The sequence below is a fragment of the Poecile atricapillus genome, chromosome 1, assembly GCF_030490865.1.
Source record: "Poecile atricapillus isolate bPoeAtr1 chromosome 1, bPoeAtr1.hap1, whole genome shotgun sequence".
NCBI classification, from domain to species: domain Eukaryota; kingdom Metazoa; phylum Chordata; class Aves; order Passeriformes; family Paridae; genus Poecile; species Poecile atricapillus.
In genome coordinates, this window is record NC_081249.1 from 85,907,341 (window position 1) to 85,931,980 (window position 24,640).

The following is a 24,640-nucleotide window of genomic DNA, read 5'->3' on the forward strand; positions in this document are numbered from 1 at the left end:
GTAAAATACTCCTTTTTGCCTGCGCTACCAAAACCAGTTAAATTCTTCAGTTCCTAGCTTAAGTTTATTTTTCATTATTTCTCCTACTTTTGTTTTTATTTTCTTTTGTTTTGCATTAATTTAGTCAATTTAAGGCTTGTCTAATTCCTAGTGATTTTTAAAAAAAAATGTGCATTCCAGTGCCTATAAATACAGCAACTACTTGTTAATCACCCAGATTTGTACCAATTGCTTTTAAACTATATTTTGTGCCAAAATAAACAAGCCAGACATGGAGAAGTCAGATCTGATCTGACCTCTTCACTTTATGGACTTTGCTTTTGCAGGCCATCAAAAATGGATGTAGATGGATGTGGAAGTAGGGCCTCTAATCTAACAAATCTTGCTTGCCTGTAGGTTTGTATATCTGCTTTCTCTTTTCTTTGTCTATTTTTATGCTCTTTGAGGTTTATTTTTGAGACCTCTATGCTGTGGGCTCCATGGGTTCAGAGGAGACATCACGTCACGTAGATTTTGAAAGACTTGTTTCCATAAGACATGAGGTGAAAAAGTGGGGGGAATAAAGTTATTAGGTATGGATCACTATAAAAGGAGGTAAAAGAGATAGAAAACAGTAAAGGAAGAAAGGGAATGTAGAAACCCCCCCAAAAATATCTGTTTTAGAAGCAGAACAAGGTATAAAAATATGTATTTTTTCAGGCTCAGTGGGCTGGTGTGTGGTCCATGCCATGGAGAGTTTTAACAAGGACAAATTTCCTTTGGTAGACCTACTCACACTATGATCAAAGAGCTGCTGAGTGATAAACCAGCACTATTTATCTTCATCATACTTATTCTATTTATCTTCATCATACTAGCAGGCTCATTTTTTTGTTAATAACTGAATACAGGGTCATGGATAGGACTCTTGTATGTAAAGCACGTTTTGACTGATTTAATTTTCACAATCTTACAGGTAGTATTGATTTAATTTGCACAATCTTATAGGTAGCTTGGAAAAATAAAATGAGAAAAGATTTTATTGCAACAAGGAAGAAATTACATGGAAATATTTCCTTCCCAAACTCTTGCAAAAAAGATAGCTGACAATAGTAGCTGTTAAAGACTTCATCGGTTTACTGTGAAAAACCCCCATTTTGATTCCCTTTGTCTTAAAATATGGTTTGCAAGGTGACTTGGATGATGAGGTGAGGGATACAATACTGAGATCTTTGTAGAATTTGTTAACCATCTCTTCTTTCAGACCAAGTAACCATATAAAAAACAAAAAACCCCTGAATTTACTCTTAAAATTGAGAAATATATTTTGGCGTGTTTAGAAATTAAGCTGCAGCCAGAAGAAACCTTGTGCTAGACACAGAGCTTCAGAGGGTAGTACCCATCAGTGGTGTTTGCCTCAGCTGAGGCAATTAAGGGCATGCTTGTCTATGTAGCTTTCCTGTAGTTTTTCTTTCTGTTATTCTGCACTGCAGATTCATTTGTTTTTTAAAGAAGTTGGGAACAGCTACATAAAATCAAGGACAAATTGAGTACTGCATGATTCATCCCTATATACTGTGTCTATGTGAAGAGGCAGCAGTAATTGCTGATAAAAAGTAGAGGGTTTTGCCTAAAATGCCATTTGATGTGTGTGTCTACAGAATTTTATGGTATTTTATTACTGCTTTTTCCAGCCAAGGTAAATATTCAACAATGTCCAATGGAACAGGATGGGACAGAGCCTTCCTGGAAGAAGGCAACGGGTTACTTACCTGCACTCAGGTATTATTAAAATAATGTTGGTCATACAGACTTTTAATTTTGGTGTAGGGTGCCTCTAGAATACAGGGGTGGATACTCTTCTAGGAAATAGTGTAGCCTTTCTTCCTCTCAGAGGTAGGTACATGGCAAGTAGGAATATGATGAAGTCAATATAAGAAATCTTCAGCTCCCTTTTTGCAGAGGGGCCTTCAGTGGGAAGAAATCCAATAAAATCAAACCTTGAAAGGACGGGGTATTTCTCTAAAATTAGTTTTGCATGCTAATAAAGGTCAGCAAATGGCACTTACGGCTAAAGTGACAAAGTCTGTGTTTTAACAGTCCTTCACATCATATGGCTTAACTGAAAATGGTGGCAGATATTCCCAAAATTCCAAAATGCATTTACAAAATTATTACTTGAATACAAAGTGGTAAGTCAAATATTTCAAACATGAAATCTGAAAATACAGCATAAAGATGGCACGGAAGTCTGTCAACAGTTCTCTGAAAGCTTTATGTCTGCAGATGTTGAAAATATTTTTCAATGTAGTGCTCCCAAACTTCAGGATTTGATGTCTCAAGATACCTGAGGAAAGATTTCATCCCATATAAAAGCCACAAGTATTGTACCTGAAATGAGAAGTTACAGAAAGGGCCTTTATTTAAATGCATTTGAGGACACAGTACTGGTATGGAAAATAAACATTACATTCAAATATTTGAGTGTCTAACACTACAGCAGGGACTGCATCAGTAGTTTTTGCAAAGGAAGCTTCAAGGGGCCACGCAAGTGCTCCCTGTGAGTTAATAACCTTGTTTTCCTTAGTATGGTTAATGCTTTGATTTGTGAAAGCCAAGCCAAAGGCAGAGAGTTTGGTTGGGTGAATCCAACATGGGCACCTTCCTGTTCCTGATCAGGGCTCCTTTCTTTGTAGCTGAATGTATAAATGACTGAACCAGCAGCTTAACCTCCATCCCTCACCTGAGTTTGTTAGCTGTGTTTGTTTTGATAACCACATGATTTTTAGGTGCTGCCAAGTGAGTATAGGATAGTGGGCTGTTTTGAAGATCATTCTCATTTTGGGTTTATTCTGAAGTTGAAAAAATGGTAACGTTGGATATAGTGTACAATTCTCATAAAGAAACTTCTCTCTCAAGTTGGAAGGGACCCATAAATCCAAAGGGCATCCAAATTTTATTATGACCTTTTCTTTACTGCAGGGAAAAAAAATCAGTTTATTTTTTCAGAGACAAAGAAGAACCTGCTTGATGGTGTTGCCCACACATAAGCTTGTATTTATGAAACTTCTTAGATCACAAAAAAAACCTTATTGGAAGGGGTTCTGTTTAGTCCAGTCTGTCACTCAGTGCAGAACTTTGCCTATGTTGGGTGGGTCAGTGAGGCTTTCCCTGGCTAAGTCCCAAAAACCTCCAAGCTGGAGACTGTAGCATTTTTCCGGGAAACTAATTTCAGTTGCACACTTCCTCCTGAATGTTTTCCTGGAGTCTAAGCTGAACTTCCCGTGCCCCAGTTCGTGGCCTTGCTGTTACTTGTTGCCAAAAAGAATGGTTAATCTCTTGTAACTACTCTGGAAATAATGCTTGACTGTGCTTAAAACAGTCATTTTCATCTTATTTTTGCAGCCTGGTTCCCTCAGCCTTCCCTCTCAGATCAGGTATTCTAGGCCCTTTATCATCTTGGTGATCCTCCACTGCCTGGATCCTGTCTTTTGATATGTTCCTCTTGAACTGGGGGACTCCAAACCACCCATGTTCCAGGTGTCACCTCACAAGCATTGAGTAGAAGGAGGCAATAATCACAGAACCAATTCATTTGGAAAAACCCTGTGAGATCATGGAGTCCAGCCTGTGACCAAACACAACCATTTCTATAGGCCATGGCACTGAGTGCCACATCCAGTCTTTCCTTAACCAATTCTAGGAACAGTGACTCTACCACCTCCCTGGGCAGATCTTTCCAATATCTAATCATGTTTTTGGTGACAAAATTCTTCCTAATGTCCAACCTTATCCTCCCCTGGCACAGCTTATGCCTATGTCTTCTCATCCCATCTCTGATTGCCTTGGAGAAGAGACTGACACCTCCCCTAGCCCAGCTGGAGCCTCCTTTCCTTTGGAGCTTATTTGTGGAGTGATACAGTCCTCCCTGAGCCTCTTCTCCAGGTTAAACAACCCTAGCTCCCTCATCCTCTTCCCATAGGACTTGTGCTCCAGACCCTTCACCAGCTCTGCTGTCCTTCTCTGGACCCGCTCCAGCACCTCAGTGTCCTTCCTGAACTGAGGGGCCCAGACCTGGACACAGCACTCAAGGTGTGGCCTCAGCAGTGCTGAGTACAGGGGGACAATCACTTCCCTGGTCCTGCTGGCCACACCATTGCTGATATAGGCCAGGTGCCATTGACCTTGGCCACCTGGACACATACTGGCTCATGTTCAGCTGCTGTCAACCAGCACCCCCAGGTCCCTTTCCTCTGGGACACTTTCCAACCACTCTGACCCCATCCTGTAGCCTGGCATGGGGTTGTTGTGGCCAAAGCATAGGACCCAGCACTCAGTCTTGTTGAATCTCATGTTGTCGGTCTCTGCTCACTTCTGCAGCCTGTGGAGATCCCTCTGCAGAAATGCTGATCCCAAATTGCTGAATTGTGGTTTGTCTTGCAGAGAGACCAAACTTGTGAACAAACTTCAATTCAGGTCACTGTTAAACATACTGTGGAGTATGAACTCCCAGTTCTGACACCAGCATAGTCTGCATGGTATTGGCCACCAGCCAGGTGTCAACCCATTGATTGTGACATTTTGAGGTCAGTGGTTTAGCCAATCTTTATTCCATCTAACAGTCCTTTTGTGTGACCCCATTTTGAACCAAGAACACCGTGGAAAGTGGTATCAAAAGCTTTACTGAAGTGAAGGTATGCTACATCCCTGCTCTTTCCTCATTCCCACATGCATTCATCACAGAAGGCAGCCAAGCTGGTCAAGCATGGATTACCCTCACTAAATCTGTGCTGACTGTTCCTGTGTGTATCTTTGTATTGTTTAAATGGTTGGAAATGGATTCCAAGACTAGATATTCCATCATCTTCCCACTGACTGACATGAGACCAACTAGCTTGTGGTTCCCTGGCTTCTCTCTCCTCAAAAGTGGGAATAGCATTAGCACATTTCCCATTGGCAGGAACCTCCTCCAACTGCTGTAACTTCTCATAAATGAAGGACAATTCCAACATTGGCCAACTCTATCTTCATTTCTAGGTGAATCCCACTAGAGTCAATGGATTCACAGTCACATATGTTGTTCCTATTTATTGTTCCCTATTTATTGCTTCCTATTCATTGTTCCCTTTTTATTGCTTCCTTTCTAAAACCTTACTGATTTACATACGGGTTTGGGAGCAAATTTTGCTTCGGAAGACTGAGTGGTACCTCAGCCTTTTCCATGCCATCCACTGATGGACCTGCATTTTCTCTGGACTTTTTCAGTCATTAGTATATTTGTAACTCTTCGTATCCCTGCTCTTAGTTCCAGCTGAGCTCTAACCTTCCTGACTTTGTTTCCAAGTGCCTGTGCAAAGCTCTTATACTCCTCCTTTGCTGTCCCAGTTTCAACTTCTTACATGTTCTCCTTTGTTGTAGGGAAGCTCTTTGTCCAAATTCCCAGTCTAACACTGTAACAGATTCCTTCTGCACATCTAAATGTATTACTAAGTTTTCATGAGCTTTTTCTAAAAATCACCTTTTCCCATTTATAGTAGCTTCCAAGGGAATTACTGCAGACTTAGCAATTCCCTCAATAAGCAGAATTTTGTTTTGAAGTCCAAAGTCTGGACAGCTCTGCTATTTATGCAACAGTAAATAGATACCTGCAGTCTTTCTCTGCACCCTGAACTCTTGTGAGAACTACAACTCAAGTGGCCACATTCAGGACCCATTCTTCTCTGTAGGCAGGTCAAGTTCAGCATTACTACTCACTGGCTCTTTAGTATTTGAATTAGACATAATTACAGACAGTTTCTAGGAACTTCAGGAATTGCATCTACTCATTGCATAAGTTTTTGCTCTGTCAGAAGATGTCTGTGGAGCTCAAAACCCCTATGAGGATCAGGGTCTGGGAATGGGAGTAGTTTGTTTTCCAGCTGTTTCTTGAAAACCTCTTTTGCTTCCAAGTCCTTGAGATACTGAACACTTCACTGCACATGGACTTTGAATTCTTGTTTCTTTGCTTAAGTGTTCTGAACTTGCTGGCAGCCTCTGAATAGCCTCTCTTCTGAGCAGAAAAGTCAAAGTGTCACCTTTTCCCTTCTCCCTTGCTTGCTTCCTCTATTTCCATCTACTGCAAAGTGACTGTTGTGGCACTTATTTTCTAAGGAATAGTATTAGTCTTTCTAGTAAAACTGATCTAAATAAGGGGGCCTTGATTCTGCTTTTATAGTATTAGAAATGTAGCAGGAGGCTGGGCCAGGCTGGATGGCTTTGAGCATCTTGGTCTAGTGTAAGGTGTCCCTGGCCCTAGCAGGTGGGTCGGAACTAGACGGTCTTTAATGCCCCTCACTCTACCATAAATTCTGTGATATGCTAAACTGGCACCTGTCCAGGAAAGAGTATTTCATTAGCTGAAAGAGCAGCATTAGCTCAGTCCCCGTCATTACGGATGGTATAATCACGCCTGGACAACCAACATGAAATCCTTTGGCAGTAAAACAGAAACCATCTTTGTTCCACTGGTACTTACTGAGTCCGCATTCACAGTGCAGAACTTAGGCCTGCCTGTGCTAAGTTACAAACACTTGCTGGCATCTATGTTTATTGCAGGAATCCAGAGTTTAATGCTGCTGGAGAATCACCTTCACCAGAACACTGGTGAAGCCATTTTGAAAAATGAGTAATTAACTACAGTTTCAAGATTAAATTCCTGAAAGACCATTAATCACCAGTAGATCTGTTTCTCCTAAAAGAAAACTTCCATTTCATCATTGTCTTGTGAAAGTGACAACCAACTTTCCTCTTCTTCCAAGTGTTCTTTCTAAGAACATTGTTTACAATGTGTTTACAGCCAGATCAGGATTCAGTTACATACTGAACGCTCTCCATATCCTTGCCTTCATGGATTTTTGCTACAGCCATAAATGAGAATATATTGCACTTTGCGCTGGCAATTTTAAGTTTCCTGATATGTTATTCCATGGTCTGCTGTGTGGTAATTATTACAGCAAAACACAAAAAAAACCTTCTGAAAGAATTTCCCAAAATAAGAAAAAAATAATTTAGCCATCTAAAAGACTGATGCTGGAAGAAGTAAGACATCAAGTTAGCATATCATTGTGACTCTGCCAGTATCTAGGAAGTCTGAAACAATATTTCTGCTGCCATGTGGATTCTGAAAGTAATTTTTATAACTGAATTTTAAATATCCTTTCTCTTATCATCTACTTCCATGATTCTGCTTAGAGGTTCTTTCCACAAGAATTTATCATCATAACAGGTAATTTTCTTAGATGCCTCATCATTTGATCCAACAGAAAAAAATTCTATTCCTACTATTTTCTTATTTTCAAAAAGTATCAGAAAAAAGTTCACGTTAAGATTTGTAGATCTGCACTCCTGTATTCATTAACTCAGTTTTCAAATACAGCAATCCCCTCTATACTTCTACCTCAGATACTATATTTGTTTAGAACCCTTGATTTATACGGTCTCTTAAATGTATCCTCGAAACATCCTTGGTCTGTAATGAGATATTTTTATCACCAATAGATTACTCGGTCCTTCAGGTGATCCACAGACCTGAGATCTGTCACTAAATGTTGTCTACAGCAGTGACACTGTGCAAGAAGTAATGTGTCCTGAGTAATCACACCTTTGTAACTGCTCAGTCTGGAGGAGTTCCTTTCCCTCATAAATCAAGAGACAGCATTCAATGTATCCTGTATGTATATTCCAGATGTTGACTAATGACAGACCACTGTTTATGAATTTTCATAGAAATGTAAGACTGCTCCCTAATCACATTCTAAGTTCCTCAAGTCATGGGTCCATTTTGGTTAACAACTGTTGATTTTCTTACATCAAAAAATCACCTGGAGGTTTTCTGCAAAGCTGTTCTGCAGGATACATCTTGGCATTTAAGTAGAACATGGGGTTTCAGAATGCCTCCCATTTCTTTAAATCACTTGCCAAAAGATTAAATCCCACATACTTACAACCTGGAAAATCTTTAAAGGGTTATGATGCTGAAATCAGTTAATGAAAGCTAAAGCTGAATTGTGAGAAATATTATGTGGTCTGTAAGGACCCGAGCAATGCTGATCAGCTTTGCCTATGAAATTTCATTAATTACTCACTGAACAGTTATCAAGCTTACTCTATTGTTCAGTCATCCTGTTTAGAGATCTAATTCAACAAGATTATATTAAAGGGAATTTTAGTTAGGTTTAAACTTCCATCTTCATTTTTGGCTGACAGAGTCAAGGCAAGTAGAGCACACAGATATGTGAACTCAAGAAAAGGAAGTTTTTGGTCATAACAGGAGCCCTTTCCAGTGTTTCCTGTGTATATTTTACATCCTGTTGTGCCTTCACCACTGTTGTACCTTCTAATAGGATTAACATTCATGAAAGAACTCAGGATTAGCAGACTGCTTCTTTATATACCCTAAGCAGAAAGCTCAAGATTTGTAGGGACCAACTGTAAACAAACGGCCTGAAGTATCACGTGGAGCATTTTCACCTGCACACAGCTAGATGTCAAAATCAATAGCTTCCTAATTAAAACCATAATTTAAGTTAGAAAAAACCTAGTTGCTAAACACTTTTTATTCTTAGACTAAAAGCAGACCTTGTCCAACAGTGACTAGGGGAAAAACACAGAATGGGAACTAAAAAGTTTATACACTATGCAGATAAAAAAGATTTGATATCATAAAAGTGGAAATTGAGAAGGCATATTGAAGGCACTTATCCCAATATCTGTGGGTAGGGGTTTTTTAAAATTTATCATCCCCATGTTTTTGTAAACTGTCACAAAACAAGACAGACACTGTGTGGTAACCAGTATGTTTCTCTTTTTGAAGGTAACCAGGCTGATATTTACTTTCAGATAAGGACTACATGATCTTTAAAGGTCCTTCCCAATCCAAATAATTCTATAATTCACAAAACAGGCACTCTACATAGAGTATCAAAAAATTTTGAAATAAACAGCCTGCATTTGCAAAATGAAACCATGATTTTGAATGCCTTAAACATTCATATATACATTATAATTTAAATTTACTATTTTCTGGATTTATTTAATACAAAAATCAAGCACTCTCAAATAAAGAATACTTACTATGATTTATGAACCATGTACTAAATAACACTTTCTCAAACACATAATGTATTAAGAACTTACCTAAGCATGGTGCTATCCAATATACTAGTGAGTAACTCAAAAATTTGTCATAGAAACAATCTGCATGTAATGAAAAAGCCAGTGCTGGATTAAATATTGCTCCTGTGAGATTTCCACCTGCAATAAGATGTACACAGCATGAAATCAAACCATGTTTTTTTAATATTTACTTTAAATTCAAATACACATACACCATACTACAAGAAATCTACACCATGCAATGAAATGAATTAGCAGAAACAGTTTGAACAGGTAAAATTCTTCTGAAGTTATTCACCTGATGACAGTTTAACTGTTTTCTCAAAGGCTTTAAAACATGTGAAGGGTAAGCTATAACTTCCTTTCTCTCTTTCTAACAAATGTTCTTTGAAGAGATAGGTCTGGCTAATACTGAATGTTTCTACTGATAAAACTAGAATCTATTTCCATATCATGATTTTAGAGGAGACAGAAATTAAAAAAAAATTACATTACAGCCTTGTGTCACATGAAACATATATGCAAGATAACAGAAAAAGCTGTCAAGTAGTGATCCTGCTAAGCTGACCTCTATACTTTCTTATAAGAACACCAATATTATATCAATGTACAGAATGTTAAGATTTTCACATGGTGTAAGAACTGTGGGAAAACTCTATATGTTGTTCAAAGAAAATAAAAGTAAGTGCCACTCCACTGTCTTGTAGAAGGAAGCCAAGCATCTTTCCTTGCCTCTGATTTCAGATGTAGATGAAGTGTTCTAAACATTTTCTAAATAACAAGATCCAAACACATTACACTGGGCACTAAACTGTAATTACATTGCAGATGAACCTGGAGCTAAGTGTGTGTTTAATTCTGACATATGTTGTTCCTCTCATTGCAATTCTGCAGAAAAAGCATTACTCATAGCTAAACTACTTGTATTCCTGTCCTATTAGTTACTTACCACCCCATACCTGTTTTTTGTATTAACCTATTACCATAAAATATTCTATAATTGCATCTGTATAATTCCTTACAGCTTATTCTTGACTTCTCCCCAAGAAAGCTTGTATGAGCTTTGAACTTACCCATTGTACAAATTACCCTGCTGCTGTAATCCTCATTTGCTGTGACTGCACAATCATTTATCCAAAGTTTTAGTAAGGTCTTTGTCATTCACTTCTTCTCTATTTCTCTTTCTATTTTCTCCCTATTATTTCTTTTACTATTATTACAGTTCAGGAAAATTTTAATCTTTGTTTGCCTACTCAGTTTACTGTGGTTTTACACTTGTTCTCAAGAACAAGTCAGATGTACTGTGCAGTCTGTTTTTCTGCACACTGACATATTAGCAATGTCCATGGTTGCCAGGAAGCCCAGCTACAATAATTTACTTTGCTTTAATCTATTTATGACTCCACTGCTTCTGCTTTTATATCCACAAACATACAGTTGGAAGCAGAATTTCACTCTCAGGATGCAGTCAATGAACATCAAGCATTAGACAGAGTTTTAACTGCTGTATTTCTTCAATATTCATTACTAATAACTACTGGAATATCAACCATAGGCCAGGGGTACCACTGTAATCTTACTTAAAATTATTTATTTAACACCTCAGTCTGTGTAACAGTAAAGACAAATTATTTTATGGCAGAAGAAGTGTAATCTCTTTGATGGGGTATGCATAAAAACTTTAAAAGGGGAACTAATGCTACACAGTGCATAAGAAAGTTATTTTACCTTTTTGCCTTTATTAAAGGCCAAAATTAGGAAGAAACTCAGAATTAAAAATATGTATGTCATTTGTACCTTGATATGTTAGGCTCAGAAAAATCTAATCAATTTCATATGATTCTGACTTAACTGTAATGCTGCCTTTAAATTAAAAAGCCCTCAAAAGGTGTATTTTTTGACTCCTAAATTTGTACTTTCCCAAAGAAATTAAAATATTAAAATATTCTTTACCATCTTGTATATGGTCTGCATCCTTAGATAATGAGCTATTATTTAAATATGTAAAGTCATAATGTTCTTTTTCCCCCCTTTATTTACTAGAAAAAAGAAAGTGAAATATTGGACCTTTTGTGTACAGTATGTACTACTATAAAAACTTGGTTTGTGTAGGACTAAATGTAAAAAAAAAATTCAAAATATTTTTAATTGTGAAAAAGTATAAGAAAAACTAAATAAACAGCTTGTAATTTTGATAATACTGTATAACCTGATGTTATTTGTTGGAGTAAGGTGCATGGCAGACCTCTAAACAGTAAACAAAGAGGTGCAGAAGATTTCCAGAGAATGATCCAGCCCAGCTAAATTATGCATTTTTCTGTCTTCACAGCCTGCAACTGAGAACTCACCCTGCTGCAGGCCACTATTTGTGACACCTGATTTGTCAGTGACTCTCCCTACTGCGTGTAAGAAGCAGAGGTGGGACAGACATGATTAGGGCTAAACCATGAGGTCCACAGGATATTTGGGATATGTGCTGCAGACATAGTCCATGGCCACTTACCAGGCTCCTCATTACTGCCTGAGCTATGACAGGATCTGAATACCTATATATTTTTATAGTAGACAAGTAGATAGCAGTTCAAAAGAAATGCAAAGAAATATGTCTGGGTAGCACAGGGTGTTGTGCACACGGTGCAAAAGAGGCCTGAGGTTTCCTAGAAGTACGTGCAGATCGATTGCACCGGAGAGTCCCAACAAGCCCAGGTTTTATGGCACGGAAGGGCACTTGGTACACTCAACCTTCACGCGGCACACAGCCTTCTGCTAGAAAAAGATAGGAACCTGGCCAATGACACTGGGAGTGAATTCTTTGTATGAGTTAGCTAAAAGAAAGGCAGTGTGACATGTATTACTTTATATGACTGCTTGCTAAGCAGGAGAAGAATGTTAGGAATCAGGAATCCAGATTTTTAAGCTTGTAGAAGAGGGAGGAGGATATTTGGCTACACTTCCACCAAGCAAGTCAGAAATATATTTAATGTCCTCAAATGCACTGACACCTTGCTTCTGCTTTTAGAAAGTAGTTCAAATTGCTACGTTAATTCTCAAAATTCCCCATCGACTTTTATCTTTTAGGTATTAGCTAATTTCAGCTAAAGATAATGAGTAAAGATTTTTACATTACTACATCTGAAAATGTGCCTGTACACTGTTCTAGATGCTATTATGTTAAATAGCATTAATACATCCAAACATTTAGGACAAGGCATCAATGACATCCTGGATGCTTGCAGGTAAGAGAAGTGATCTTCCTCTCTCAAAGGGATTTGGTAATTCCCTAGACAACTTTTTCTGTGGTGGGGGCAGTAGCAACAGCAAGAGTTCTGTAACCATCTCTTTCACCTCTCCAAGCTATACAATCTCCTTGCCAGGAGAAGGAATCCCTGCAGGGCAGTCCTCGAGTGACCTAACAACTCTTGTCACTTCAATGTGGACAAGAAGGAACACCAACAGTCAGAAGAAAGAAGTTCAGATTGACTCCCCTCACCTCTCCCTTCCCATTGGTCCAGAGAGGATGCACAGGTGACAGCATCCCAACTCTGGGAAGCACGAGGTGACAATCAGGTAGTGAAAGGCAGGGATATGGACACACATGACATTACAGACAAGGGAGGCTCTAATAAAACAGGGACCTATTTTTTTTTTTTTTCTCTTTTATTACATTTGGTCTCATGAGGTATTATTTCTGTATGCATTCCACAAATAACCATTCCCACTTCTGACTGAAGGAAGTTGTTAAATAAACTGCACAGATATGAATTATGCATTATTTAAATGCAGAGCTTCTATATTACCAGTCTGTACCCTGCTGTTGCACAATCAGCACTTTTTCCTAGTGCAGCCAGCGGTGCTCTCCCAATGTCACTTAGTAATCAGAGCACATAGTATGAAATCTCTCACGCTATATAAATAGTTGGATTATGAAACAATCCTTCACTGAGATATTTTAACACTTAACCATATGTACTTGCAGACCTGACATCACTTTAACTGCATAACTCATCTCGTTCTTAACCCCATACCTGCCTGGAATGCAATCGGGCAAACTTTATATAATAAACGCCAAATGAACTTTGTGTATGTTGGACGATACAAAAAGAAATCATCAAGGAAAATGTAATTTAGGAAAAAGCATTTTGCATCTTAACACTTCGAAGAAAGCAGTAAGAATCCCTTCCATTACAACTTCATTGCAGAAACAAAAGAAAAAAAAGTAAAAATACTAACCTGCATACGCGAGCATGGTGATGAGAAGAGCAATCAAATGGACTCTGTATTTGGGATTAACACTTTCGGCTCGCAGGACGGCCAGCTGGAAAACGACAGAAAAGAGCAGTTCTACGCAGAACGCCTGCATCTCTGTAGTCTGCATGGGGCTGCTGCAGCCCTGTGAGAGTGCTCCAAGATGAGGCTCTGCCATCTCCAGACTCCAGATAAAGTGCATGAACACTCTGGCGAGCACTGCAGCCACGAACTGAGCGGCGATCTTGAGTCCCCCCATCCTGAGCGATGTCCCGCCGCCCCACATGGGCTGCAGGGTCCCGCAAGGATTGCATGCGCTGCCGACGAGGGTCAGGCCGTGCAGGACGGTGAAGCCGTAGGTGAGGGTGAGGGCGGTGTGCGGCTTCGGCTCCACGTTGCCGAGCAGGGTGAGCTCGTTCGTGCAGGCGCAGATCTGGAAGGTGCTGAACATCTCCACAAGGAAAGCGAAGAGGAGCGGGCTGGAGCGCAGCCGGCGCCGGGCCAGCCTCCGGCACAGCCCCACGGTCACCACCACGCCGGACATCAGCAGCAGGGAGCTCCCGAGCCCACCGACAGCCATGCCCGGAGCTTCACAGGCCCTACGGCTGGCGGAAGGTCCAGCCCCACCACCTGCGGGGAGAAAGAAAGCAGGAGAGGGAGGGAAAATCCCGCCGCTTTCCTCTGGAGGTAAGAACCAGCTTCTGTTCCCACCTGCGAGGAGCCTGACTCACCCTGCGCTCGGCGGAGCAAAGGGCAGGGCTGAGGGCAGGGGTTAGGACAGGGAAGCTCTCTCCCTGCGGCAGAAAAGCACGGGGAGGGGAGCGGGGCCGAGGGGGCTCGGCTGCCCCCTCAGCCCCTCCGCCGCGGGACGGATCGGGCTCCCCTGTCCCCTCAGCCTGCCGGAGGACAGGGAGGGGAGGGAGGACCTCGGCTCCCGGCCGCGGCGGCACGGGAGAGGAGCCGATTTCCTCGGCGGGATCGGCGTTGCGGTGTGTCCGTGGCTGCGGGAGTGGTTCCAGCCCCAGCCGGAGCCGGGCACGGGCTCGGCCGCGCCGCCCCCTCCGGCGGGCGCTGCGGCACCGCGCATGCGGGCGGGGCGCGCGGGGCGCTGAGGGAGCGGCGGGGCGGGCAGGGGCAGCTCCGCGGGCTCGCCTGGGCTGGCACCGGCTCCGTACACGGCACCGGCTCCGGACACGGCTCCCGCACCGGCACCGGACACGGCTCCAGCTCCGGACACGGCTCCGGCACCGGCACCGGACACGGCTCCGGCCCCGGGCCCGGCTGCCCGCGGAGATCACACGCCCCGCGGTTTGCAACGTGCTCGAGAGAGAGACACTGGTTATTTATTTAGAGCTGCGCAAGCCTGCGTGCTCGGTGGTGTTCAGCAAAAGGAGCACGCCAACTATCAGAACTTTTGTTACTATTTATACAGTGTAGCAGACACAGGCATTGCAGAATCACAGAAACAATTAGGTTAGAAAAGACCTCTAGCATGATGTGAAGTCCAACACGTGACTGAACACCACCATGTCAATAGACCATGGCACTGAGTGCCACATCCAGTGTTTCTTTAAACACCTCCAGGAACAGTGAGTGACCTCCCTGGGCAGCCCATTCCAATGTCTAATCATCCCTTCTGTGAAGAAATTCTAATGTCCAGCCTAAAACTCCTTTGACATAGCTGAAGCCTATGCCTTTTCATCCTTTCTGGAAGAAGAGATCGACCCCCACCTGGCTACAGCCTTCCTTCGGGGAGCTGTAGAGAGATGATGTCCCCCCTGAACCTCCTGTTCTCCAGACTAAGCACCTCCAGCACCTTCAGCCACCCCTCATAAGATTTGTTCACCGACTACATGTTACATAGTTCTCTTATTAGTACTCTATCTTCTATTGGTTTATGATTCGCTCACTTCTCATGTTAGTCTGCATGCTCAGTGTTTATAATTTTTGAGTGTGTTTCTTGGGTTAGGGGTGCGTGAGTTGGTGGTCGGGATCTCACCCTGCTAGAATTACCTTTTACCCAATTGGAGCTGATTCTGCACAGTTTCTGAGTTGTCTTTATAGTTTCTTCCTTATCATGTAAGTTCTGCCAAATGTCCTTGTGGCCTGTAAATTCTGTGCTGCGGCACATCCTTCTTCCCAAGTTTCCTCTAGGCCTGAGTCCATTGAAACTTGTTGAACTCTAAACATCATAAAAGCAATTCTACTGACAATTTGCTTTTCTGACACCTGGATATCACTTAGAGCTTCTTGGCTGCTTTCATGGATTAAACCTCCTTTCTTGTTGATCAGACTTGAAATATACGAAGATCAAACATTACAGAACATCCTTTCTTAAGGAAATTTTCACATGTACCACATTTTGTAATGAGAGGGGTTTCTTTCCTGTGTTTTTGGGAACCCGGTGGTGCAAAACGCAGGTGTGCAGATTGACTCAGCCTCTTCCTCCCACTCTCTTGCTGGGAGAAGGGTGTTTGACAGTATGCCCGGAGGAAGCAGGTGGTGATTCTCGGGCTTCTCTGGTGGAAGCAATGCTAAAAATAGGCATCAGCCTCATTCTGCTGAATGTGGTAAGGCTGGCATTCATAGCAGGGCCCAAATGGCATCAGGACTGTCCTGGAAAAATAGTCATTGGCCTCCTTTAGGATAATTCCTTTGGCCTGGTAACTAAGAAGGGTGAGCCCAGCGTGAGGTAATTGGGAAATTGGGAAATGCTTCCTGTCTTGTTAGGCTGGGGCTGAGTTTTCCTTCAGTCTCTCCCTGTAGTGCTATTTTGAGGTGTTTGGAATGGGTTGTACCTCTTGCCAGAGTGTTTTTCTGGTGGGAAAAGAGAAAAAATGCCCAAGCTCTGCACACATGAATGGTTATATCATGTATCATTTGGTGTGCTGATTTAGTTTTCACCTTAAGAAGTCAAAAATAAAAGTGTTTTATGGTGCTTCTTCCTACTTTTCCTCCTCTCTGTCACTGACCGGTGATGTGTTTTTAGGGCTGTCCAGATAGTTGTTTTATGAACTCTAAAACTGAAGTGCTGCAAGCAGCAGTAACCACTGTGCTGCAGTTCAATGCACCTGCAAGGAGGGGCAAATGCTGAATGTCTTTACAGAATTCCGATATTCGGTAGTTTTGCCACAAGGTGGCATCAACGACAGTTTATCAGACCTCACAGGAATGACTTCTGCCAGATCAAGGTCCGCACAGTGTTTCTTGCAAGGAGGCGATACACAGACATATTACTTCCAAACAACAACAGCAAGCTTTTAGTTGAAGGTCAACCTACCATAAAGACCAAAGTTGAAACATAGAGAATTGTTTCTCTAGAAGGGAGTGACATGACAAGCTCTTCCTCATTTGCAGAAATGTAGGACCCTTGAGACATCTGGGCTTAAGAAGTCTGGGGATAAACGGGTATTTGGAAGGTGCATTTGACTTTGAGAAATAGGGTTGTTTTTAACAGGAGAGGGGAAAAACAGCAGTTGAACAGTGATGATATAAAGAAAGGAAAGAGAAGATGACAGAGGAGTTAATATTTGGCTTTTACCATTTGTACAAGATTAGATGTCAAAAAACCTGAGTGAGGCAAGGCAGGAGACGTGACTGTGTTAAGTCATTTCATAAGTCTCAAAACACTTCCATGAAAACTATGCATTGAAACAACTGTTTTACCCAGCAATGATGTTGTATATATGTAATGTGGAAGAAAAAAACCCCAGTCTCTTTCAGAGCCTTGAACATTTATTTACATGTATGACCAGTCATGAATTTGTTATTTTAAAACAGACTAATAAGGCAGATGTTTTATTTAACAGCACGGTCTCAAGGTGGATTACTGGAGTGTGGATTGGAATTGATTGCATCTTTTAGTTATCTGCATGACCAGCTGTGAATACTTTACTTCCTGGTGTACATATAATTGTACTTTTTGACCACTAGAGGGTAGTGCCATTCCAAACAATTGCCTTTGGTGTGCTCCTATAGGAGCTTTATTTTGCGTTTTGTCACAAAGAATAGTGGAATAGAGAATAGTAGATCTCCTATGAACAACTTCAAACCCTTAATTTTGTAATTTGTAAAAAGGAGTGTTCAAGTCTGAAATGTCTCTTAAAATTAACTTTACAACATATAGTTTTTTGCTACTGAATTAGTTAGGCTTATCAGTTTCTTCTTGGTGGCATTGGTGGCTCTGCCTCATTCCAGGCTGTCCCTGTGTATGCTCTCTCCTCCCTCAACAAGATTCCCTCATGTTTCTGCCTGCTCTCTACCAGGACATATATTTCCCTTTTGTCTGATTTGTCCCATTTACTTTTCTCCTCATTTCAGAGTCCCTCCACATCCTTTTCTCCCACTTTCCCTCCTATGCAAATCAGTCTTTGTGTTTTCCTTCCTATTTGTGTGTATTCCTACTTTCCTTCTTTGCCCAAGCCCTTATATTTCCTGCTTTTTCTGTACGCAGTTAACTGTTCCTAGCTTTGTGTATGGTTTCAGCTTCTTTCTTTCCTAAAATTCCCTCATCTACTTCTTTTTCCTATGGCAGGCTGAGTCATTTAGAGGGTATCAGCATGCCAAGAATTCTTGGATGGGTTTTGCAGGGGTGAAATTGGGCATTATCATGCTGCAAAATGCTGGCCAATGCTTCTATCCACATTAATGTTATTGAATAATTGCAGAGGAACTGATTATGTGGTTCAGGTAACAATATACCAGGGAATCTGTGTGCCCCATTTTCTCTGCTGTAGTTCAGTTGGTTCCCCCCAGAATTAGTAGATTTCTACTGACATTTCAAGCTGCATTGGAAATACAGAAAGTAAAATACAGAAAGTAAAAGTAGTTATAGTGCCTCCGAACAGAAAATACTTGTTGAGCAGGCCCTGGCAAGCTCAGGCACAGCTTCAGCAGAGCTTTTCTTAGCAAGCGGCTATGGAGGTTTGTGACATTTCCCCTTTCACAGCAGTTGGATGCCAGAGCCAAGGTTTGCACCAGAGGGCAGCCGAAAGCCCTGGTGTGCAGAGGTCCCGGTGCAAGGGCAGTAGGGAAGAGCCGGGGATCACACCAGCAGGGGAATTGCTCAGTACACAGGAGTCTGAGCTCTTAGATAGTACACCCAGGAGCCTTTTGATTTCAGGGCAAGAAATGGCACTGAGGGCTCCTACCACGAGGACGTGGTGAGGGCATTGGCACAGATTGAAGTGTGGAAATTGTACAGACTCTTTAAAGCTCTGCCAGTACCGGCAGATTAAACAGCATCAGGGATGTTCCTGAGCACCAAACTCAGCTGTTTCTACTGATTCTCATAATCCTTACGTGGTTTTAGCTGGGGCCAATGAGCAATATCCCAAAATATTCCAGGGTGTGGGTTAGAGGATACATCCTGCTGTTACAAATAGGCAGACTGTGCTTTCACTGACTTTCTGAGGCTTTCATGGACTGGACATTGGATGCCCTGTGCCAGCTGGCCTCAGGGGCACAGACTGGTCCCAGACTTGTTTAATTTACTAATGTGAGTGTAATCACAGTGACTAGGCCCAGCCACTGGACTGAAAATCTGTTTTTGCAAAACCTGTTTGATATAGACACCAGGAACTGAAGGTAGGTTCCATCTGTTCCCCTACTCTGCCTCCAAAGGTTACTGCCTTATACAAAAGGGCCAGAAGGTTTATTTGCTCTTCAGTTCTGAGTGACCACCTTGCACTTCTAGCACTGAGTTAGACCACTGATTTTTGTTTTCTGATCATGCTGTTTGCTTTGACGGGAAGGACTTTTTTTTCCTGTAAGTGTAACAAACAGTGTTATTTCATGGGGTGAATCATGGACAAAGGAAATCTCTAAACCACCTGATGTTCATAATCTCTGAGGTAACAAGACATATACAAATTAATTAAAATTGATAAAATCACTACTTGGGAATAACCTGACTCATATGCAGGACCTTGAACTTCATTGGACTTCATGAGGTTTGCAAGGGCCCGCTAAATCCATTCTCATCAAAAAGGATAAAAGTTTAAAAAGCTAAAGGCAGAGAAGAAGCTTCACATTTTTCAGAGGCTCTTGTTTTTCAAGGCCATTTCTCAATTTTTTGTTTGTTCCCCCCCTCCCCCCCTTCTGGATTATGTAATACAAAAAAAATCCTTGGCTTTGTCTCTCTTAGGTGTTGCTGTTAGCTGCTATAGCCCAATCACAATAGTAAAGACACTTGCTAACAAAAATTGCACAGTGTGCAGTCCTTCATCTTTTGTTCCCATCATGTTGCTTTCCATCTGTTTGAAGCTTGTTCCAGAATCAAACTGCTAGCTTTAAAACATGGTCCTGTATTGAGCAGGGAGTCCCTTGAAGTGAATGCTTGTTGTCTCAATAGATCTGCTACACCCAACTTTCAAAAGAATTTTTAAGTTGCTTATGAACATACTTTGCTTGATTATATGAAGTAACACAGAACTGTATTCTAAGAACTGTAAATGCTGAAAAACCAGTTAGAAGGCCCTGAGCTGAAATTACTCATTTTCAAGTATATTTAGAACTACAACCTCCAAAAGAACCAACTGAAATCTCTGCTTCTGTTTAATATGCATGGTGCCATAGATCAACAAAAATTATTATTGCTTTATTTTCTTTTTACCTGTGATTGTTTCCAGGAAAAAGAAATGTGTAAGTGCAAAACACAATATTCTGTTGAACTTGTAAAGAAAGATACATTACTGAATTCTGCTTGCTCTCACTAATACTTAGCTTTCTCTTTATGAAGTACCATGGAACAAACCCAACAAATAAATTACCACTGTGAATTAGAATAGCTCCAATGAATATTTTTGTACAAATACAGTTTTTAGGGACTGCATTGTCTCATGTAGCACCACAATATGTTTAATATGTCTTTGTGTTTTGCAAGGCTGGGTTAGAGACTTGGAATCCAGCAGTCTTTATAGCACACTGTCTTTAGACTCTTTGGAAACTTTTCAACTCGGTTCACACTCAGTTTTGTCTTTCTCCTTCATGTGTCGGTTGTGAGTGGCATTCACTGTGCTCTGTGAGCAGGAGGGCTTGTGCTAGGAGTGCTCTCTTCTGCACTTGTTACCAAAGCAGTTTGGTTTTGGCCCAGGCAAAGAAGTTCTTGAATTCGAGTTTGATTGTAGGTAAACTGTGTATTCAAGTGTAAATCATCTCTCTGTATGATGTTGGTGCACACCTGCCAAGTGTCCTTCTGAACCAGTAATCAGACATCATTTTCTCTTAACATGTATGAAAACATTTATCAAAAAAGGTGTGTTAGCAAGTGTGCCAGAAACTTTGTGGGAAAGAAGTGAGTTCTTTTGTTCTCCCTCTCTCAATTGTTACTGATAGTGACTCATATTGCTTACAGCCTCAAAAGTACAATAGCAGTAGCTCAGAAAGCAAAAGGGAGCTCTGCTTTTCTTTATGAACAGGTGATGAAAGATTTTGAGAGAAGGAGGCAGCCCATCTGAGAAGGATTTGAATCAGACAGCTGTAGCAGCAAGCTTGACCAAAGGTGAGCGGGGAACCAGGTAAAAAGGGAACGATCACAACTTTTAGTTGGCTCTGATGCTGTCTGCCTCTGGTGCCAAAGGAAAGATTGTGGAACTGTGGAAAAGGAGCATTATTCTGATTTATGCCTGTTTTTATGTTTGCACCTTCAACTTGAGCTGTACCATGCCCATGTTCATTGTGGTTTCTTTCAGAGAGAGCATTTTGTAAGCTTGTCTTTGCTAGAATTCCTGTTGATAAGGCATGTTTGCTCATTGTCTCTTCCTGATGCCATGAAGCTGAAGCAAAGGAGAACTTCAGTGTCAGACAGGAAAATTTCGAGTGAGTGACTCCTTGTGGCAAAAGTTTATGTTAGTGAAGCTGCTGCTTCTAGTACTAGCAGACATCTCATGCCTGTTTATCATTGCATTCACATAATTGCTTTGAAAGTATAATAAGATTCAAGATTTATTAACACAACTGAGTTTCTTTCACTTCACTCAAGCAGATACAGTATTTTTTTCTATAGGGGATTATTGTGTTTGCTTATATTTTATATTTCAATCCATGTATTTTTTTGCAGTGTAAGAAGTGTTGAGTGGTTGATTCGTTCCATAGACAAATCATAACTCATTTGTGAGAGATGAGGTAATCTGGTAGCAAAGCATGCATGCTAGTCAAGAGAGGTGCAGTCTAATCCTTATTGCATAACTGTGTGTTGTGGACTTGTTTTGAATCCAGCTCAGCCTATCTGCAGCCTTCTACTTGTCAATTGTCAGTGTCAACACTTGGCTGTATGGATCATCACTGCCGAGTGGCATGCAGTCACATCTCAGATGGGATCTCCAACCCTCGTGTAATACAATTAATTAGAAACAACAATGATATTGGAATATTACATGAGCACTAAAAAGTGTGTTCCTACTATTACAAGCACTATTACAAGATGCAGTAAAACATTGCTCATTTTACTGGGCAGTAAATCAAAAGATTGTTAAATGTCTTGTCTGAGATGACAGGAAGGCTGTGGGTTATGTGGAGCCTCATGGCTCCTAGGTTTTAGCTTTGATCATAAAATCAAAGTACTGGCACCCTTGACAGATACTCGTTCCAGCCACTTCATGTTATTGGTAACCCAAGAACTGTGACACCTGAAAGCATAATGGAGTTCCTGTGTGTAGAGCACACAGTCTGTGCTCAGGGGACTGGCTATGATTTTGTTGCATTTTCTTTATCTTCAACTGCTCCTACGCAGATGTTCTGGGCCTAAAAAGTGAGAAATGGGTTTTCAATTTGCTGTGGGCATGCTGGGCCCAAGCTGAATCACCAGGAGCTTTGAAAGTTTTCATGAGGGTGAGATGAGGGCACTGAGTCTTCATCTCATCAAGAGACTCTTTTTCCTCAGAGACATGTTAGGCATCATACTTCAAGACAGATAATAATAGGCAACTTCAAGTATAACACTGAGACACCAGATCTTAGAAAGAAGCCTGACACTTCTCAGCTAATCTACATTTCTGTGAGTTTTAACCTGTGGAAGGGTGCCACGTTGAAGTCTCTCAGGCCTGAACTTCCATGTCACTTTTAAGAAAAGAATATTTAGGGTCAGATTCAGCCAGTGCATAACCACAGACAGCTGCTGATTTTCCGTAATGCCACTGGTTTCCCAGAATTGAAGCTTTTGTTATAAACACCCATTTTCTCCCACCTTTTTGATTTCTACCCTGCAGGATTTCAAAGAAACAATTCAGTATGTGACTGAAATGAGTTTTCAGAATTATTTGGGAAAAATAGTCCTGAGAACCATGAACAGATGCCTTTCTTCTCAGTTGGTAATATTTCTGAACTTTACAAATGAAATAGTTTCATTTTAGTTACCGTATTATTGAGGAATTGGACTGAAGTGCCATCACAATTTCCCAGTCCACCTAGGGGCCAAGTAATCATAAAAAATGTCACTTTTAAAGTTTATAGAAAATGTAACAACTGTGCTAACTGCTTAGATAATCACTTAGATCTAGTAAAGAGATAAGTGTTTATATGCATGTGACAAAACCAGTGATACAATACAAACGAAAACCTATAAAAGCAATAAACTAACAATATTTTCAGGGCTAATTTTCAGGGGAGAGAAAATTTGCTAATTAAATTTAGCAATGACATAAAATTGGAAGACAAAATCAAAACAAAGAAGAACTGGAACATCATATAGGAAGCCTGCATAACCTTGAGGACTGTAATAATAGAAGTCATATGGTCATGTATTAGGGACTAAGGAAAAAATCTGATAGAAGAGAGGAGATTTACAGAAAGAGTAGAGGTAAAACATCCGGATTCAGTTGCCAACTGCCAGCTGTAAGACATGCCTAGATGAAGGCAAATGAAATCCTAAAATGTCTTTTGTTGCTATTTCAGAATACATGGAAGAAGCTAAAGCTCCACAGAGAGATGACCTGTTCAATGTAAAAAACAATATTGACACAAGAACGAATGGAAAGATGTGTGAAATGTGAAGCAGGCAATCATTGCTAAGCCAGAAACCAAACACACTTACTTTCAGCTTTGATTCCCATGCTCCTAGTAGCAGAGAACACAAATTCATGATTCAAGGATTCCTTTCCAGTCATGTTATCAGTTATGTTCCGAGAATCACAGCTGAAAAATGTGCAGGCTCATTTACTGTCAGTAATACTTCTCCTTGCTAAAATACAACAACCTCCAAGAAACCTGGGAAGTAATCTTAAAGAAAAGCCAAAGTCAAGTTACCAGTTACGTCAGGGTTCATTAGGCTGTGCCAGAGCACCACTGATGCTGCATACTTTGTCTAAACAATAAATATAAACAGGAAGAAGGGTTTTATTTAAGCTGAAGATCAAACAGAGCATTTCAGTCATGCAATGTCTCTCCCAGTCTGCTCTCAGCAGAATCTTCAGCCCAATCTCTGAAAAGTGAAATTTGACTCAAATTGGACAGGGGAAAACTGACTTGCATGTAAGAGCAAAACTGAAACTGAAGGTCAGGAAAGTGAGAAAGACTATGTTTACTTTCAGAAGTAAATATACCTAAAAAAAACAGAGCCTGACCCCTTTTGCCTGAGCTAGGGTTTAAAAGAAATCTTGGTTATGTACGATTCTGAATCAGTATCTGCAAATGTGCTCACTCCAGACCAATTCCATAATCTCCAACTGGTAAACCACCAATAACAAGGATAATAAATGCTTAAGATTTCAAGACACAGACCTATAATGAACCAGGGAGCTAGACTTGGTAATACTACAAGGAAACTGAATCCTACTGGTTCTAATAAAAGGCAGTGTGGAGAAAAAAAAGTTGCCTTTTATACACTAAAGCATGCAATGCATTTAGAACATACTTATAATATAATAACATATTCAAAACGTATTAATTAGCTGCACGGATCCCATTGGGTGAAGTATTTAATAAGAATGTGAAAACCTAATTCCCTCAGTGTTTATAATCTGAGATAAATCTAATGAACTGATGTTACGAGTCAGTAGACAATAACTTTGCAAATTTCTTCAGAAATATGACTGATATTTTACCAGGGTAAGCACAGCTCATATAGAGACCACAAAAAACCCCATAACTTGCAAAAAATAATCAATTTCCTTTAATGACTTGTAATGGGGCCTCTGTTTGAGACTACCTATTTAGTTTTAATTAACTCTGATGCTTTTCAGCCAGGGGTCTGTTTTGCCCTGACTCATCCCTACCTCCCCTAGAAATTTCAGCCAGAGATGTTTAGTAGTTTCCCAGTATGAAAAGA

General features: G+C 40.8%; 1 protein-coding gene across 2 annotated transcripts; it reads right to left on the bottom strand.

Annotated features, from left to right (window-relative positions):
• Positions 1–1,092: 1,092 nt before the first annotated feature.
• AQP11 (aquaporin 11) lies at positions 1,093–14,565 on the bottom strand. Of its 2 annotated transcripts, XM_058840581.1 has the most exons (4): positions 14,109–14,565; positions 13,363–14,007; positions 9,154–9,270; positions 1,093–2,370 (listed from the first exon to the last, which is right to left on the bottom strand). In XM_058840581.1, the coding sequence occupies exons 2-4, from the start codon at positions 13,955–13,957 to the stop codon at positions 2,318–2,320; spliced, it is 765 nt and encodes a 254-aa protein (XP_058696564.1). In that variant the 5' UTR covers positions 13,958–14,007; positions 14,109–14,565; the 3' UTR covers positions 1,093–2,317. The 2 variants fall into 2 exon arrangements, with proteins under 2 accessions (XP_058696564.1, XP_058696574.1); XM_058840591.1 differs by lacking the exon at positions 14,109–14,565 and having other exon boundaries at positions 13,363–14,102.
• Positions 14,566–24,640: the final 10,075 nt, after the last annotated feature.

What these genes read in the sequence shown, in the direction of transcription:
- AQP11 (XM_058840581.1), bottom strand. Translation starts at nt 13,957, where the DNA reads ATGGCTGTCGGTGGGCTCGGGAGCTCCCTGCTGCTGATGTCCGGCGTG. An exon ending in CACCATGCTCGCGTATGCAG is followed by an intron (nt 9,271 to 13,362) that starts GTTAGTATTTTT and finishes ATCTTATTGCAG; the next exon opens with GTGGAAATCTCACAGGAGCA. An exon ending in TTGGATAGCACCATGCTTAG is followed by an intron (nt 2,371 to 9,153) that starts GTAAGTTCTTAA and finishes TTCTCATTTCAG; the next exon opens with GTACAATACTTGTGGCTTTT.